The 17850-nt window shown below is 40.6% G+C and overlaps 1 protein-coding gene across 6 annotated transcripts in view; it reads left to right on the top strand.

Moving 5' to 3' along the window:
- Positions 1 to 17850, top strand: part of PTPRK (protein tyrosine phosphatase receptor type K) — a 546210-nt gene that overhangs the window by 257881 nt on the left and 270479 nt on the right. For 5 of the 6 annotated variants that reach the window (XM_067546724.1, XM_067546722.1, XM_067546723.1 and 2 more), the window contains exons 4-5: positions 7818 to 7899; positions 9695 to 9810. In XM_067546724.1, coding sequence (XP_067402825.1) covers positions 7818 to 7899; positions 9695 to 9810 — 198 coding nt within the window. Of the gene's footprint in view, positions 1 to 7817; positions 7900 to 9694; positions 9811 to 10104; positions 10234 to 17850 lie in introns of those variants that run through there. The other variant, XM_067546726.1, reaches the window with a different exon arrangement.

Below are 17850 nucleotides of genomic sequence, written 5' to 3'. Positions count from 1 at the left end.
GGCCTGAAGAAGAGCCCCGTGTAAGCTTGAAAGTTTGTCTCTCTCACCAACAGAAGTTGGTCCAAAAAAAGAATTACCTCCCCCCACCTTGTTTGTCTATGCTAGGCTCTTAGAACAGCCATTCAACTCCTAGTCAGACAAAGCCTAAGTGACAAAAGCCCAAGGGAAGTGCTGTGGGAGTGAGTACAGTGAGTTTTATTTTGCTGTCCTGACCATCATGCTCAATAGCATTTCTCTGCCCGATGAGGTGCTTTTCAGAATGGTTTTACTGTTAGTGATAACTAAATCATGAGACATCAAATAAATCATATCTTTTAAATAAATTCATTATTGAAAGAGGAGAAGCTGTTGAAGAAGTACTGTTGAGCCAATATGTGGTTTTGGGGAAAGTGTGATGCGGAGAGTGAGCCATTAACTGAAAAGGAAATATACACATTTTAGGCTGTATTAGTGACTAACATGAGTAATGAAAAAAGGACAGGGAAACATCCTCCCCCCCTTTCTTTCCACCGACTATTTTGTAATTAATGTATGTGTCCTTGTTATGTAAATGAGATGATCTGGTGGTATCTGACTCATGATTATGGGACATTCAACATGGGTATATCACATCAGCCAGACAGGAAGGGAGTTTGGACAGCAGGTCTCTAGAATTGTATTAGAATATGTGACCACGTTGCCTCTGTGGTGCCCCTCGTGGCCCATCAGAGCATGACTTGCTTGGCTGCAGGCTGCTGGTAGATTGCTGTTTCTTGTGAGGTAGCAGTGTGCTGGGTGGCTCTCTGGCAAAGGCACACTTCAGTCCTCCTCCTTCCCGGGTGCAATGGTCCAAAAGAAATCAGGAATAGAAAACTGCAGTGCAAAACAGGATTGTTGGATGAACCTTCAAAGTAAAACCCCACCCTTCTATTCAGGGCTTGTCTTCAAACAGTCCATGCCTCAGCCATTCCTCTGGGGTGCGGTCATCCATTCTAGCAGGGCTCATCCAGCTGGCAGGCAAGCTAGCCTCAGCATCTGAGCTGCAACCAGATTTCTCTCATGTCAGGAGAAGCTGTACTCAGCTCTCCTTCCTGGGCCCTGAACTGGGCTAGATTGCCTCCTTTTAACTCCCTTCCCCCTGCCTGGCCCTTGCTGTAGGTATAGTGGGGTGGGGTGAGTTGAGGCCACAGGCTGTCATTAACCCTCTTGTTGCCAGTATGGGGCCTATGTGTCTCATCACAGAACTTTTTTTTTTAACCAGTGAATAACTTTCTTCAGTCTCCACTGTCCTATGCCATTTCAGACTCCTTCTGAACCATGCTGTGAAGATACAAGAAAGGAACCTGGGTTGGAAACTGCATCTTTGCAAAGAACATGTTTGTTTTAAAACTTAAAAAAAAGTATTTTAAATTACAGAAAGGTAAAGACAGAGGAGTATTCAGCCACACTCCAGCCCAGTGTATGCAGTAATTAGCTCGTCATGCATACAAACACCTATAATTGCATGCAGCTAGCTTATATTACACATGAAAAGCTATGTTAAAAGAATGTTAAGATTACTGAAGACAAGCAGTAAAAAATCAGGCAAGGCTATGCTATCTTGTTCATAGGGCACAGAATGCATGGCACTGCTCTTAATGAGCCGCTATTCAATATTTTATTTTCTCGTTATTGTTCCATGTGTGGCCCCAGGCCTTATTTACTGCACACTATTCAAATCCTGTTCTAAAGAGAGAGCCATTAACTTCCCCATAGGCTTTTCTGACCTCATCATTGTGGCATCTGATTCCTTCAGAAAAATGGATGATTTTATTTTCACAACGCCCCATAAGATCAGGGCTGGTATTTACCCTATTTAAGGATGGAGAACTGAGACACAGGGAGATTAAGGTCATAATCATCCACTAATTTTGGATGACCAATTTGAGACAGCTAGAATCTGAGTTTTCAAAGTATTTAGCATTGTACAGCACTTCATTCCTATGTTCAAAGTAGAGCTCCCAGCGACTTCAGTTGCAGCTATGAGTGCTTGCTCAGCCTTTGAGTCTCAAGTCAGGCATCTAGTTAATAAGGAACACAATTAGTGGCCACCTGTGGATAGTTTGGTTTGAGTGACTTGCCTAGCATCACATGGGATTCTGTGGCAGGCTCAGGGATAGAATCCAATTCTCCACTGCAGCATTCCACTGTCATAACTGTGGGACTGTACTTTCCCCTGCAGTTCTCTTCCTAATTCACTATACATCTTCCAACTCCTGTAACAAATGGCCTCTTTCGGTACACAACTGATTCTCCCCAAAGCACAGCCTATCCTGTGCAGTGAATGGGACAGTTCTGTGAAAAATATAGCATGTGATCATGTAATAAGCTTGACATAATGCATATGTACAAGGGTGCAGAATTAATATTGCACAGCCAACAGTGTTGAGTTTTCTGGTTGCAAAGGTTACTAAAGAGTTTTCTGTTACAAACATAACTCAGTGGTAGTCCTGTTCTATCTTTGCATGGCAGCGGACTTGGTGAGAGGGTAGGTCTTATCCATTTCTAAATGGTAGGATTCTAACAGTATTATCACCTAAAAAAGAGCATGAGCAAATGTTTGTATATTGGACTTCATGGTCATATTAGCCTAAAACTTCTCAAAGTCCTGATAAAATTGCTTGGATCCAGGGAGCTCTCAAACGTGACTGTTTTTAAAGGCTGGGGCTGGGAGGGCAGGGGTACTACACAAGCCACCTGAAATTGCTTTCTGGCATTTTGAACTTCCAACTTTATCTCTTTCTTGAATATGAATAATTTCTCTCTTCCCTTTCCAGTATTAGTCAGGCACGTATAATGTTACGAAATAACAACATTATAAGAACCCTGGAGTTAAGAGAAACTTTGCTGTACTTTTACCATATAAGGTCCTAGAAATATGAATATTTCACATCCTAGCATGGGTGTAATTTGGGGAAGTGCCAGGGAGGTATTGCGCTCCCCCTCCCCCGAGGTGAGGTGTGGGGGGGATGTCACGTGGGATCACATGCCACTTCCCTTCCCCCTCTCTCCCCTGGTTTCTGCCAGTGCTGAGCTGCAGGGATGGGGAGGGGAGCTCTGTCCTTCCCACGCTGTGCCCTCCTCTCCTCTCCCCCAGTTTCTGCTCACAGGGAGTGGGAGGGAGCAGCTTTTCCCCTGCACTGCGGGTCCCTGCCTCTTCAGCTGGATGCTGCCTCCTGGGTCTTAGTGCCTGCTTCTTTCTTATACAAGAGTGAGTGTCCATGGGGGGAGAGGGAAGGGGATAGTAAGGAGAGGAAGGGGGAGGAGATGGGGAAGAAAAGGGGACATGGGAATGGGGGGGGAAGTAGGAGCCCAACGTGTGCCATCCCCTCCGCAGCAGCGGTCCCCAGCAGGGAATCAACCACAGCAGCACCAGAGCAGTGATATCACTGCAGCAGCTTGGGGTCCCCGATTAAGATCCTGTCCCCGCCAGCTCTGGCAGCCCAGGTACCACTCCAAGCAGGGGAAGAGCGCCAGTGAGCTAAAGGAACTGGCTTCAGCCTGCACGTGTGTAGGTACGTGTTCGCGTGGGTGCTTTGCCCCCCCAAATACAGCAGTCAAACTATGCCTAAGCATCCCCGTATCACCCCGGCCACACTGAGTCAGACCAATGGTCCATCTAGCCCAACATCCTGTCTTCTGATAGTGGCCAATTTCAGGTACTTCATTGGGAATGAACAGAACAGGCAATCATCAAGTGATCCATCCCCTGTCGTCCACTCCCAGCTTCTGGCAGTCAGAGGCTAGGGACACTCCCTATCCCCTGCTGGGTGCAAATAAATAGTGTGTGACAGAGCTTTAATTGTTGGTGTGTGTGAAATGTAGCCTTCATATTCTGAGATTGGAAAAATATTTCCTCCTTCTAAAAAAATAATAATTACAGCGGTGGCTGATGTGTACACTGCTCTCCTTGGGTCGGTAGAGTTGTCCTCACCAGGAGAATTTCCACCGACCTAAGCGGCAAAGTGGGGAGCTGAGAGCCCTGTCTCCCAGGCTCCCTGTGGGCTGCCCCCTCACCTCACTTCCTGGTCCTAGCTTTTTGGGGACTTCTCACCTCCCCAGTCCCAACCGCCCGTGTCCCAGCTTGCAGCTGGGAACCAGGCTCCAGCCGCCCTGCGCTTGCAGCAGACGGGGGCTTCTAGGCCCACTCCAGCGGAGCGGTGAAACTGAGAAGAATGACTGCCCCTCCATTGCTGTAAGGGGACACAGTGTCTACATTGACACTGCATCGCCCTAGCTATGCTGACAAAAGCTGACTTTTGTGTAGAGCAGGTCTAAGTAAATTGATTTATTTTTCTTTTCCTTTCACTTTATCCTCCCATCCCTCTAAATTTCTACATTTGTCTGTCCCTGCTATCTTTGTTCTGCAGCCTTTTCCTGTTTTCCCCTATATGTTTTCTCTTAATTTGAATCTTTCTTGTGCACTTTTTTGTCTTCCACTTTCCATTTTTTGACGTGGGTGTTATTACCAGAGTGTTATTACCAACTTTAGGGTTTGTGCCCAGCCAGCAATCTGCCCTGAATTGGTTGTGGGTTCTATACTTCGATTTCACCAACCAATTATCAAGTGTAAACTCTTAAGACTCTATAACAGAGAAAACATGGAGTCACAGTCCATCCCCTGGGAAATTCCAGTCTGTCTCGCCACCTTGATAAACATATCTTTGTGATAGTTGGTCCCTTACACAAAGAATGACAGCAACATTCGCGTTATTTCCAGTCCCAAAGGAGCAGTCACTTTCCTGAGGTCACTTGCACCTTAGATCTCATACCCAAGACAAGGCATATAGCTAATCTTATAATAAACTATATGAAGATTTTTTAAATAGGAAAAAGGAAACAAGTTATTTACAAGGTTAAAGCAAGTAAACATAAGTACATAAATGAGTTACAATCTTCAGTTTCAAAAGGTAGTACAAGCTTCTATAATAAGGAAACTCTCCATGTCCTTTAGCGCTAACCCAGGCTAAACAGCTGGGGTTCTCTTGCTTATGCCTAGAAAATGCTTGCCCGCCAGAGTCCAAGCAGCATAAAGATAATTGGTTCCTTCTTGTTAGGGGTTTTTATACCCCTCCTGACTTATGCTTTGAGTTGCAAGCTCAGCTGATGGGTGGAATCCACCTGCATGTGTCATCTACATGAAGGCGGGTTGAGGGGAAAGCAGTACAACTAATGTCTGTTGTTCCATGGTAGTTTATCTGGTGTGGATGGGCCTTTCCTGTTGGGAAGGCCCTAACACCTTCTGTTGAAGATCAGTTCTTCACATTAATTAGTGACTCTCTCCTGTCTGGTTATTTACACTGTCACAGAGGCTCACAATACAACCGCTCACATATTGCCTTACGATATGTGATGCAGAGGTTATAAGTGACTTTAATGCAGGCAGCAACTCACAAGCATTCAATAAAGGCTAAACACATTCTTATAACTCTTAATACCTATTTTAACAACACTAACAGAGATGAGCTAGACTGATTTATCAGTTGCATGAGTTGGCTTCTGGTCTGTCACCATCACAGATTTTACTTAGATCTTCCCGATCCTTCAGAGGTCCCATATTACAATAACTATCACTCCAGTTAAGGAAGGCAGAGCAAAGCCAAAGCCTGGCAACATTACTCCTTTCATTATCCTTCCTTCGCTACCTGAGAACTTGGCTGTCCTTCCACAATAATGACCTCATGTGATGGGTTTGCTCTACTGGAAGAAAGCAGCTATAGAGATACAGAGGAAGAGTCATCTCCACAAGAGACAGATCTTCTATGGGAATGGGACCAAGGCTGTGGAACTTGCTGCCAAATGTAAAAGAGAATGGCTACCACCTTATCACAATCAGAACTAAATTCAAACCCTGACTTGTTGACTTAGCTTGCCTGCAGTAACCCTGTGTAAAACAGCATTCTCACACTTTATACATTTATTAAAGTTATATCGGTGGGATTTTTTTAAAGCATTTTCCTTCTGGTAGGGCTGAAAGATTTTTGTATTGATGCAGACACATCAGTGAAATGAGGACAGATATATGCATGGAATTAAGCAGCAGGCCACAACTTTTATTAAACTTTAGCACAGGGGAGGGTGCTACCTGGCCATCAACCATACACTCCTATACCAGGCATTTAGTTGGTTCCAGTATGGGGGTTACAGGGCTTGCTGCCATATAACCTCCAATTTGGGGTTTCATAGAATCATAGGGTTGAAAGGGACCCCAAGGGTCATCTAGTCCAACCTGCCAAGATGCAGGATTTGTTGTGTCTAAACCATCCAAGGCAGATGTCTATCCAGCCTCCCTGTGAAAACCTCAGGCAAAGGAGCTTCCACAGCCTCCCAAGGCAGTCTGTTCCATTGTCCTACTGTTCTGACAGTTAAGAAGCTTTTCCTGAGATTTAATCTAAATCTGCTATGCTGTAGTTTGAACCCATTGCCTCTTGTCTTGCCCTCTTTGGCAAGAGTGAAAATCTTTTCTCCATTTTTTTTATGGCAGCTTTTCAAGTAGTTGAAGACCGCTATCATGTCCGCCCCCCTTATAATCTCTTTCCCAAAGTAAACATACCCAATTCCTTCAGCCTTTACTCAGATGACTTGCATTCCATCCCTTTGATAATCTTTGTCACTCGCCTCTGGATCCTTTTCAGTTTCCCTACATCCTTTCTACACATTGGTCACCAAAATTGGACACAGTACTCCAGCTGAGGCCTAACCAGTGCCAAATAGAGCGGTACTATCACCTCCCTTGACTTGCATGCTCTGCCTCTGTTAATGCAATCTAAAATTTTTGCAGCAGCATCGCACTGTTGACTCATGTTGAGATTGTGATCTACCACAACTCCCAAATCCTTCTCAGCAGTGCTGCTGCCAAATCAATTATCCCCCATTTTGTATTTCTGCATTTGGTTTTTCTTCCCTAAGGGTAGCACTTTACGTTTGTTGAATTTTATTTTGTTGTCTATAGCGCAGTTCTCCAATTATGAAGATCCCTTTGAGTTTTATCTCTATCCTCCAAAGTGTTTGCAACCTTCCTTCCCCCCTTCTCCCCCTCGCTTTGTGTCATCTGCCTATGACATGCGTTTCCATGGCAAGGCAGCAATAGACATACTAATTACACTCTGGTCAGTTTCACAAAATCTGATTTTGCAAGGCTCTGGAGAAAGCTCTGTGTATAGCAGCAACCCAGGAATTCTTTGTGTTGAGTGGGAGAGGAAATAGGAGCAGATGTGAAGCTGGTCCCTCTATTGCTCCCCAAATTCACACTTTCCTGTTGCCTAACAGGAGTGAAGAATGAAACTGTCAATGATAATATCATGCTGCACCCACTCCTTTCAACGCCACTGGGGAAATGCTATTTGCAACAGCACAAGAAAAATTTTCTTTTGTGGAATTGTACTGGAGGGAGAGTTCAGGAATATGTGGGGAGTATGACCTCAATTGGAATCTAAATTCCTGTTAATTAGGTTTGTACTTTTGTGTAAGATGTCTGGCCCACCTGAAACTGGTATTTTCAGAGTTTAATCCTGTTTATAGTGCTGAAAATAAAATTTAGTCGAATGGAAACAAAATAACATTAATGACAGGTAAGGAACATGTTTCTATAGTTTATCCATAAGTAGCAAATCCAGAGGAAGTCAAATATACAAATGGTATGGAACTATAGTACATTAAGTAATAAATATTCCATTCAATCGTGAAACCTTGTGGAAAGTTCATCTTAAATGAAAAAGCAATGTGTTATATATCTGTCCTCTCCACTGTGAATTCTGTAGAAATGAGTATTGTAAACTTTTTTTCTTTCGTTTTGACAGGTAATATTTGAAGCTGAAGTCTCAGATGGGAGAAATGGCTACATTGCCATTGATGACATCCAGGTTCTGAGTTACCCTTGTGGTAAGTAGTGATTAAGAGCTGCATTTTTCTCTGTCTTTTCAGGATGTACTTGATATTGACTCAGACAGCTGAGTTTTCATCACTTGAACATTGATGTCCTTTGTTCTTTCTGAAGAATTTCTATTACAGTTTACAGGGAAGACCGTTGGGGTGGCATAGTAGTGATTTCACTAGGTAAAATATTTTTGTCTAGCAGAAATAAAGGGTTACATGAAAATAGAAGTATAGCTCTTTAGTGACTGCCTTTTTAGTGATAGATGTAGACAATAAATCGAAATTTCTTATATTAAAAATATATATATATATACACACACACTAATTTTACTAATTTTAAACTGGTTTGCGTATTTAAATCAGAGGGATGTTAGACAGCTTAATGAGGCTATGAAACCTGAGTGAGAACTATAAATTTAAAAACAATAAATCTTTTTCTGGCTTCCAATTATTGTAGGCTATTATGTATAGGGACAGACTGTGTGCATTTAAATGTAGGTTTCACCCTGGCTCACCTAATCCTGGAAAACACTTTACGCCAGAGGTGTAATAGCTCAGGAAGCATTGGATCAATGCATGTGGGAAAAAATCATGTCCACACAATTTGCTCATTTGTTGATACTTTTCTTGTCAATTCTGTGGACCCATTCTACTCTACCTGCCCCTGCTGTATCACAGTAGCCCTGCAACACTCTTTTTAAGAGCAACTTTGTTGTAGCATCCCTGTGGCTGATAACTTAACTACTTTCTTCAAATATATACTGGTTCCCGAAGCCAGTGCTCTTTAGGAGATGCCAAATAATAAAGATGTGATTTCAAACTCAAATCCCCTTTATGCTCCTTCCCCATCTAAAAACTACTGAGGCGAAGAGCATTGCACCCTCGGCTTTCAGACATACTCAGCCTAAGGAGCTATTGACTCTCTTCCCTTTTTATACTTTAGCCAGTCCAGCTATAGAGTCTGGCTTAAAAAAGATGTTGCATCTAAGCGGAGCTCTGCTGAGTAAACAAGTGCTAAAAGAAAAAGGTAGTCCAATATAGCCTTGACAGCAGATTATCAACATGATACAGTTTTCAAATAAGCTGTGTCTGCTTGGTGATGCTTATCTCATTCTCTTTTCAAATTGCTTTTTTTAAAGGAAGCATGAATGAGGCTTCAGTTTAACTGGTAATGTAGGTGAAAACATGTGTGAGATCTGTATAACGTGTATCCTTCAACTGTGACCATCAGCTTTCTTAGGCTCAATGTTTCAATCAGGTGGTTTTGCCACAGAGTTTTCCTTGAGTCTCTGAAGATGTATAAAATGTGTTTATCAGCCATTGAAATGTTACCATATTTAGTGGCCAGAAGACATTTATCTACTGAAGAGGAAAGAGCCCAAAATTATATTGCATTGGCTCTTAATACCATGATACAACTAATTAAATCTCACTTTCCAATAAAATTGGTTTTACGTGTTATGCGGGATTACAGTATGTCAGGTAGAATACTATGGAAATTCATTGGAAGAATTTTTGTCATTTTTTTCCTCACACTTCTTCATTTAATCTTCTTTCTTTGATTTGCAAATTACTTTATTATAACTCATGTACAGCGTACAGTAGTAGAGTCACTGGAGGAGAGGAGGAAAAATCAAAAATACTTTTTCTTCTTGAACGAAGATGAAACAAAAGTCATTTTCTTTCATATGAGGTTAGTTTTAGCCAAAGGTTGTCATAATATGTATCTTTTGGGAGAAAGTAATGTAGCGTTTTTTTATTAGTGAGTACTGTTTGTAATTTTATTTTTCCACCTCCACAGATAAATCTCCACATTTCTTGAGGCTGGGGGATGTAGAGGTCAATGCGGGCCAGAATGCCACATTTCAATGCATTGCTACAGGGAGGGATGCAGTGAATAACAAGTTATGGCTGCAGGTAAAGCTAACCCCTCCAAGTCTGTTTGAGTAGAGGACAAACTTATTGTTGAAAATTAAATATTTTAATTCAATTTTTTTTTTTTTAAATCTTGTGCATGTAGCAGCTTTCCTAATAATCAAATTTGTGATTAGTTCTGTGTAATCAAATTAATCAGACTGGAAAGATACTGGAACAAATGATCAAACAATCAATTTTTTAAGCACCTTGAGGATAATAGAGTGACAAGGAATAGCCAGCATGGTTTTGTCAAGAACACATCACGCTAAACTAACCTAATTTCCTTCTTTGACAGGATTACTGGCCTACTGGATAGCAAACTAGAGAATTGTGGTCTAGAAGAAACATACTCAGTAGCTATCAGTGGGTCACCATCACAGTGGGAGGATGTGTATAGTGAGCTCTCTCAGGAGTCTGCCCTGGGTCCGGTACCAATTAATATTTTCATTAATGACTTGTATGATGGAATATAAAATCTGCAGGTGACCCCAAGCTGGGAGGGGTTGCAGGCACTTTGAAGGACAAGATTACAATTCAATATTATTTTGGTAAATTGGAGAATTGGTCTGAAATCAACAAGATGAAATTCAGTAAAGACAAGTGCAAAGTACTTCACATAGGAAGGAAAACATCAAATGGAACAATACAAATTGGGGAATAGCTGGCTTGGTGGTAGTACGGCTGAAAAGGATCTGGGAGTTAGAGTGGATCACAAATTGAATGAACCAACAATACGATGCAATTGAGAAAAAAAGCAAATATCACTCAGGGTTGAATTAAGAGGAGTACTGTATGTAAGACATAGAAGGTGATTGTTCTGCTCTGCTTGGCACTGGTGAGGCCCCAGCTGGAGTATTGTGCCCGGTTCTGGGTGACATGCTTTAAGAAAGATATGGCCAAATGGGGGAGAGTCCAGAGGAGAACAACAAAAACCCTGACCTCTGAGGAAAGGTTAAAACTAGTCATGTTTAATCTTGAGAAAAGAGGACTGAGAGGGACGGAGGGAATCTGATAACATTCTTAAATTATGTTAAAGGCGGTTATAAAGGTGATTTGTTCTCCATTTCCACTAAAGGTAGAACAAGAAGTAATCTGCTTATTCTGCAGAGAGGATGATTTAAATTAGATATGAGGAAAGACTTTTGTAACTATAAGGATAGTTAAGTACTGGAATAGTTTACCATTGGAGAATACCTGTCACTGGAGGTTTTTAAGAGCAGTTTGGACAAACATCTGTCAGTGATGGTCATAGGTATACTTGTGCCACTTGGTCCTGCCTCAGTGCAGGGGATGGACTAGAACTAGATGATCACATAAGGGCCTTTCTTGCCCTATGTTTCTAATATTCTATGCTAATAAATCCAGATTTTTAAAACTTGGGTTAAAAAAATACAAAAATGTGCACTAGACAAATGGTTAGTACGTAACCCAACTATCAATGTATTCTCTACATGTAAATGTTTCTTTATCAAAACATATAAGCAATAAACACCTATGGTTTGAAAGAAAATTTAGTATTGAGTAAAACAAATGTGCTATATATAGCACAGGCTTAACAGAGAGAGCTGTCATAACTATGATGGATGATCCTATGATAGAAAGAAATTACAATTAGTCCCTCAAGGGGTGTGTGTGTGTGTGTGTGTGTGTGTGTGTGTTGTGTGTGTGTGTTTAAAAAAAGAGGGTTCTGTGCCTTTGCATAACAGGAGAAATATTTAAACTTTTCTAATGTATAAACTATACAAGGTGTATGTTCTAAAGTAAACAATGTCTAAAATCAGAATATTGTTTGCCTCTCACAAAACTATACTGAGAATTTTTCTACTCATAGCTTAGAAAAAGCAATTTATTAGGAAAGATCAGAGGCTCATAGACAGCCTTTTCATGAATGGTTTCTCATTGCTTGATGTAGATGAAAGTTGCAGAACTAATCAAAACAGACTCCATTACTTTGGTGTGTGTACGTGGTATCTAGTGTGCGGTGCTTGCCTTAATTATTTTGAAAAATTGAAAATTGCTCATTCAAGCAGAACCTTTTGATAGTTAAAAAACCTGAATTTCCAAAATGCAGGTTTAAAATCTAGAAAATACCAAATGTATAGTTGTATAGTTTGCAATAAGTCAGACACTGTCAAAATGAAACACAATCAATTCTTCACAATCTGGGTCTGACTTCTAACCCAATTGAGAAAGGAGATGACCATCTTTAGGTGTATGTATAGCCATGAGATGCACCTGAAATCCAAAATAAAGACGGAGGAAATTTTTATTTTGGGTAGAATGTGAGCAAGCCTCACTTCTAGATAAATAGGACTCATAAAATATTCCACGAGCAGATATCACCAAGTGTTGCAGTATGAAAAATGAACACAGTACCAACAGCGATTGCATTGCATTTCACATTAGTGAGTCAGTGTAGTAAACAGATATCATATCACCAGGAATTATTTGTTTTGCAAGTCTTTCCGCTAAGTAGAAACCATTATTTAAATTGAACAAATACAAAATGTACTCATTGAGAAGAAACAGTTCAATTTCTGATCACTGCCAAATTGAGCGAATAAAACACACAAAGTTAAATTAAAGAAACCTGGATTATTGTATCACAGATAAGATTATAACAATGAGAGTATACAAGAAACAATATAAAGTGCCACTTTCAACACAGATAATTACTCAACAAGGTCTGACAGTGAGAGCCAACTGGAATTTTTCTATACCACTCTGTCCTCCAAGTAAGATAACTTTGACCGATTATCCTTTATAACTTTTCTTTTCAATGCAAGCAGACCAGTTAGCAGCCAAAGCTGCTCAGAAAACATTGTTTTCTCCTTTCACAGATTTCATAGGCTTTACTGGATAGATCACAGAAGTAGATACTTTCTTATCTTGTAAAATGCTCAGAATATCCTTTCCTTTGTGGGATGAGATCTTGGGACTGGAAGGGTCTTTTGCCCTTCAAATAACTTTCTTTGCTAATGTTTATAAAGTGCCTTGTGACCTTGCTATAAAAATGGCTATTTGATAGCAATCACTTGAATTCTTCAAATACAGATCTTTACTTGTATTTTACTCCCCTCTGTCTCTCTCACCCTTTACATTCTGCTGGCTGTGTAACCATTTCCTCCTTGCCCCATATGTTCCTTTCTCATCATTCAGGTCTTTACTCTGTTTTCCCAACACTGCCATGCAAATTATTAACTTCATGTGTCTGAATACTTTCTTCAGTGTTTGGAGAACATTGCAGGTTATCAGTCCTGATGTGCACAGTTTTGAGCAAACATCAAATTGACCCGTTTTCCTTGAAGCTGATGTAAAGAGGGGATATAGACCACATGGGGGTATACAAGTGTTATGATTTGGAAAAGGTCCACATATACCCTTTGTCCAAACTAGCAAACTTAGACTCTAAAGTCTCAGTAGGAAGACTAAAGAAGGAAACCACCAACAGACCAAATTAAATACCTAAAAAATTGTTTTTGAGTGCCTGCAGCAGAAGCATTCCAGGAATGCATCTTCTCTCACAGCAGCAAGGCCAGCTAGGGTGTGAAGAGAGGTGCTTTAGCAGCATGCTATGTTAAAGAAAAAGAGAACCTTTTTTTGTCATAAGAGTTGAATGTGAAAAGATCATCCCTTTGGAAAACTTCGAATAAGGCATTCTATATGAGATGTAATGATTTGAAATGACATTTGGGGAGACGGGGGCTGTTGATTCCAGAAGTCCTCTGACACAAGATCCTGTGTGGTTACACTGAAGCTATAGAGTAATAGTTTTGCAGCCATGAGGCTATTTAAAGAAAGTACTGGCTGTCTCTTTCTCTTCCAGTTCTTTGGGGGATTTCTCAGTGAAGGATTAAATAAAGAAAGAACTTAAAAAAGAAACAACAACCCTCCCCGGCCCGTTCACTCTTCCCCATCTCCCTCAGTAAAATTAGGCAAATCACGAGGAAAGGACTGACCTTGATCTGGACCCTTTGTTGGATCTCACGGTACTCTTAAATCAGATAGCACTTATTTTCTTTTTTTCAATTTCACAGCCCTATTGGACTGAGGTTGGGACAAACAGGATTTTGGCTTTGAAAGATAAATAGTAATGAAAACGAAAGTCCTTTGAAAGTTGCAGCTGCATTAATATAAAGCAGACATATCTGCCTGGATAAAGAGCCTTAACTGGTTGAGTAAGGAGTGAATGAGGTGTTGTGACAATACTGAATGTTAAGTGCGGGAGATGAGAGAGGGAAAGAGCTCTCAAAATTGCACCTCCTCTATGACAAGTGTGTAAATAAGTACTTTAGCTGGCCCATAATTATTAGCAAATATAGTAGTAGAACATCAAAGGCTTGTACTTTTTTTTTTTTTTTTTTTAAGTTGGGCATTCCAAAATATGGATGCTTATATCAAGGTTTCTGACGTATACCTGAATTCTTGAGGTGTCTTTTCCGTCTGCCTTTCCCACATCTCCCTTAAGATGCTGTTGCATTTCTATAGGTAAAAATGATAGACGTTTTCCCCTCCCTCACAAAGTTCCCATTCCAGGGCCTCTCAGGTTTGCCAGACATTCATCTGGATTCAGTGGTAGCTGGGGCCACTGTAGCCACTAGAGCTTCTGGGCTGTTAACTGTGATTGGGCTGTGAGCCATAATTATTGAAAACTGAGATGGCAATGTAATACCCCGCCTGGATGCAGAAACATTCAGGGAACTAACTAGCACTAATGTTCAGGCTGGTTCTTATTTTCTTGCTGAGTTTATTTCCAAACATTGTTACATACTGTAGGCCTTCTCCTAGAGTAATGTTAGTAGCTGTGCATGCTAAGATGCTGGCTTCTTTTTGACGGCAGCCTTTTTTTTAACATTAAAACCAGTACATGGTGCAATCCATTTGTTCAAGTAGTCCAGAGATGTGCACATTTGTGTTTAATTTTATGCTTCATATCATTTTAACCATGGAAAATCATAAAAGTATGGCCAGCTGTCCACTCTGACACTACCCACTTCTGCTCTGGTGCCTTTGTTTTTGTTGTTGTTGTTGTTTTTTTCCAAGTAACAGAAGTTTATGAATTAACTTTCTTTTAAAAGTGAGTTCCTTCCAGATACAATATTTCCTTCTAATTGTTTAATGTTCTCTTTGCCTCACTTCTCTGTTCATCTTGAATTGTTGTTTTTGTTATGTTAATTTGGAAGCTTCTTTAGGCAGAGACCTTTATTTTTGTATTGTATTGATTTATTTTTTGGTTGTAAAGAATCATGCACGCCAATGGAGCTATACTAATAAATAGCAAGCAAAACCGAGTGCTTAGCTGTGCATTGTGCCTGGTCTCTGAACACTGGTAAATGTTAGGTATCCAAGAAAATAGGCAGAGTAAAGACAGTTATTAATTCAGAGAACATGCTGAACACTGATTTATTTTTTTTAAAGAGAGAACCTAATTGGTCAAAATAGTATTACAAGTTTGTTCCCTTTTACCTCTCCCCCTAGTGTGCAGAATGTGTGGCTTGTGCATTAAAAACTTCAGTGTAGTACTAAGCAAGTACAGCAAAGAGGTAGATTGACTTTGTATGGCTAGGCAGATGACACGTGCTTTGAATATTACACATATTCTAGCAATTGTTCCATTAATGCAATAAGGACATCAGAGCAATAGGTTTGTGGGTGCTGGGTTTTGTTTTTCTTCTCCAGAATCAGTCTGCTTTCTGAGTTGGGAACAATTGTGACCCCCATCTGACCAATTTGATTTTTCAGTCTCTTATCAATGGCCAGTATAAATGGACACTTATGTGGCACAGAGACTAGAGCCCTTTGCTGGAACATCTGTTAAACCATATGCCTTGGCTCCAGGTTCAGTGGGAGATAACTGAAACACTAATGAGTTCATCCATCATTGCTGAGCTTGGCATTAACACGTCATTGAACTGGGCAAGGAAGCTTGTCTTAACTTTGCAGTTCAGTATGTTTTGCCTTGGTTTTGGGTGATACCATTTGCTTTGATGAATCTCAAATTAGAAGCACTGTTGCACGTGTTTAGAAGTTTAAAGCGTGACTGGTAATCCTGTGCAGATTGCCATCAAAACACTGACAATTGAGCCAATCTGTCAGCAACAGCACTAGGTGCTGGCTAAGTGCCTCCTCAGTTGGCTTGCCAAGCCTGGAAATGCAGCCATGGTTTCACCCTTGGAGAATCTCATCAGCATTAATGCAGTGTGATACATCTCTTCTCTCAGCCAGAGGAAAATGTCATTCCTTGTGGAGTAACAGATAATTAAAGCAATTGCCTGAAAGTAGTCTTTGAAAAAGTTAAATTAGAAAGCGTTATGGAAGACAGCAGCAGAGTTATCAAGTGAGAGGCTAACTACGCAGTTGGCCTGGTGAGGCTTTAAACAGCTGGCCACAGAATGTTTTCTTTTTTGGAAAATGTATATACCATAACACACAATGCTTTGTTTACCATCTCTCTTATCAGTTTTTTGGTACTGTTGTTGCCATAGTACGTGATTTGAAACAATCTTTAGTTCCCACAAGGAATTTACCTATCTGACCCATCTTCTAGCGTCCTCCCCACCATGCCACATGTACATATAATGCTGGCAGACCCTGGTTGTCAGCAGCTGGGCTCAATCATGGGACCTCTGGACCTTAATACATGAGTCTCTACTACATGAGTTAAAAGACATCTTTTTTAGCCAAGGCTGTAGTTGGCTCATCAATCTCTAGCTGGTCCAAGTGAAACTAGAGGGGAGACTGTAACCCATGTGTGCTTGATGTGGCACTTTTGCACACCTTGGAAGATTCCTTCACAGGACCACACCCTGCTGGCCGATCGAATAACATTATAATTTTAGCTGATAAACCAATAATCTGGCAGCAACACGTCACTGGCATACCAGAAATCCAGAGCTGAGAGAGAGCTTTAGAAGTTCTGCTTCTGGGAGAGCAGGTGGAAGGTGTCACTTGTGACAATACCCTTTATTTCTCGAAAGTACAGAGAGAGTGTTCCATACAGAGGGAAGAAATTGTGCCAGAAATAGAAGGCAAGAAGCAACTGGAAGCAGTGAGTTGTCAGGGAGGAGTAGGCCATATTCAAATACTTGTCAGAATCTGTCTCCAGAAAATAATAAGGTGGCTGTGGTTAATTTAGCTTTCTTTAGGACAGTTTTCAATGATCAATTTCTTTTTTAGGTTTCTGAACAGACTCTGTAGCCTTGCTAATATAATTTAGCATTTACATGTGAGACAGCATTACATTAACAGATTTTACTTTAAGTAATTTTTTTTGTTTTGAGATTGAAAGATTTGCTACTAATGTGTGCTTGAAATCGTTTTTCTGACTTTCCCAAGATGGCTTCATATTTTATTTTAATACTGACCTTTTGATGAGTGCAGGTTAAAGTGGAGCAGAATAAGCTTTCTATTGATGCTAGAGCCTGTGTGGTTGTGCCTGGTGTTTCATATGTTTCTCGATGGATAGGTATCCTGAAGAAAATTCAGTATGTTGAGACACATCGCCGTGGCTGCTGATACTCATTCCCTAAAACATTGTAGTACCACAGCCTAGATTCTCTGCAGTTTTTGTTTGACAGCTACTCATCAAGTTTGTGAATATTTTACTTTTTTGTCTAACTTGTGAAGGATTGTCTAACTTATGAAGATGCTACTTGTCAGACTGAGGTGTTAAAGAAATAATATTTTGAGTCAAAAAATAAAAATGAAAATATGTCTAATGATAAATTTCAGCAGAGATCCTTGGGAGTGGTGTGTTCTCTGAAAAGGTTGCTATATGAATACGCCTCACCCAGGGAAGCAACAGGTTTCTGCACCTTACCAGCACTGCCCACCTGCTGCTTTTACTGCTTAATAGATTTCATTATAGGTTTTTTATCTCCGTTTCCTTGAATGCAGATATTAATAGTAATATATTCAATAGGATGCCTCATTCAGCCTCTGAAAATGATTTGTTTCTGTCTTTACTCACCATATTGATTGCTGAGTATTGCTTGGTGTTGAATATTCTGCAAATTGCTTGAAAAAAAATTAATTTTGCTG

The sequence above is a fragment of the Emydura macquarii genome, unplaced genomic scaffold (assembly GCF_026122565.2).
Source record: "Emydura macquarii macquarii isolate MOO-44397 ecotype Brisbane River unplaced genomic scaffold, CSIRO-AGI_Emac_v2 contig_1146, whole genome shotgun sequence".
Classification (NCBI taxonomy): Eukaryota; Metazoa; Chordata; order Testudines; family Chelidae; genus Emydura; species Emydura macquarii.
The sequence above is the reverse complement of the archived record's forward strand: the minus strand, read 5'-3'. Positions and strand labels throughout refer to the sequence as shown.